This window comes from Leishmania donovani, chromosome 17 (assembly GCF_000227135.1).
Source record: "Leishmania donovani BPK282A1 complete genome, chromosome 17".
In the NCBI taxonomy this organism is placed as follows: Eukaryota; Euglenozoa; class Kinetoplastea; order Trypanosomatida; family Trypanosomatidae; genus Leishmania; species Leishmania donovani.
Window position 1 is genome coordinate 299,116 of NC_018244.1, and position 1,298 is coordinate 300,413.

The window sequence follows — 1,298 nt, forward strand, 5'->3', positions numbered from 1 at the left end:
AGGGTCGGCGGCTCGAGAGTGGAACGGGACCTCATGCTGTGTGGAAGAGACGTGGACTCACATTGAGGGAGCGGCGAAGCAAAACACAGCTAATAAAAGTCCAACATGTTTCGGTGTGTTTGTGACGTCGAGAGCAACAATGATGCGCAGGCTCAATGTGTGTTGGCGGGCACGTCCATCACAACAGCAGCACAAGACAGAAGAAATTTGACGAAAAGGTGGACAGACAGCCAATCACTTATAGACAGGAAAACATAGACATAGAAAAGAGGAGGAGGGAGGGAGGGAAGGAAGGAAGGAAGCGGAGGAGGGGGACGAAGCAACAGCAAGCGCACCAACGCAGTGTGAAGCAGAACGAGGAGAGAAATGCGCGCGAGATGTCCACACGGTTGGATAAGTAAAGAGAGGGATGGTGGGTGTAGGTGTGGGTGAGGAGGACGGAGAAGCAGCGTAGTACTTGACGAGAGAAAGACAAGCACAGGGAGTGGCCGATAGACACGCCGGAAGCAGGTGCGTGCGTCTTTGGGTGCCCCTCCTCTCCCTCTCTCGCCTCCGACTCACGCACCAGCGCGCAGGCCCCAACCGAGAAACCGCAAACTTCGTTCTGCGATTACAGCTTCCCTAGGCAGCGGTGGCACTTCTACACACCCGCTCCACCCAACCCCTTGTATCCTTTTCTCTCCTCGTGCTCTTCGGCACAGTTCATGCTTCTCTCCTGCCTTAATGTCGTGAATGAGCTGCCGCGCGGTCTAACGTCATCGAAAACCGCACACGGGCACTGCAATGCGCGACACTGCATGCAGAAAGACCCCGCGCACAGACAGAGGGACGTGTGCGGTTTAACACTCGTTTAGTCTGTGGCCGGTGCGTGCTCCGCGCGTGCACGCCCACGCTGCTTATTTGCGTCGAATGCCTACGCAGGGTTCCACGGGTGGCCCTTCTGGGATGTGACCTCGATCAGGCACTGCACGTACGCCGCCTTGGCGTCCTCCGACCGCATGCCCTTGCGAGAGTTCCACGCATCCCATTTGGCACGCGCCTCGACCTGCACGGCCCACGGCTGGTTGCCTGTCACGTCACCCTCCGTCGCCTGCTTGTACAGGGAGTAAAACTGAAGCTTGGCGGCGTTGTCCAGCTGCACTGGACCGTCCTTGGGCAGGGAGCGCACGTACGCCACGGCGGCCTCGAAGTCAGCGGCAGACATAGCGCAAGTGTGGTGCGTGTACGTGTGTTTAGGGGAAGGGTAAGGGAGTTAACGTACTATTTTCAAGCACCTTGCTAGAAGGTTTGACAAAATT

At 57.3% G+C, this 1,298-nt stretch overlaps 1 protein-coding gene across 1 annotated transcript; it reads right to left on the reverse strand.

The window, feature by feature from the left end:
• Positions 1-913: 913 nt before the first annotated feature.
• LDBPK_170700 (hypothetical protein, conserved) lies at positions 914-1,204 on the reverse strand (the record flags this gene model as incomplete). The annotated part of the gene is made up of 1 exon (XM_003859876.1): positions 914-1,204. The coding sequence occupies one exon, from the start codon at positions 1,202-1,204 to the stop codon at positions 914-916; it is 291 nt and encodes a 96-aa protein (XP_003859924.1).
• Positions 1,205-1,298: the final 94 nt, after the last annotated feature.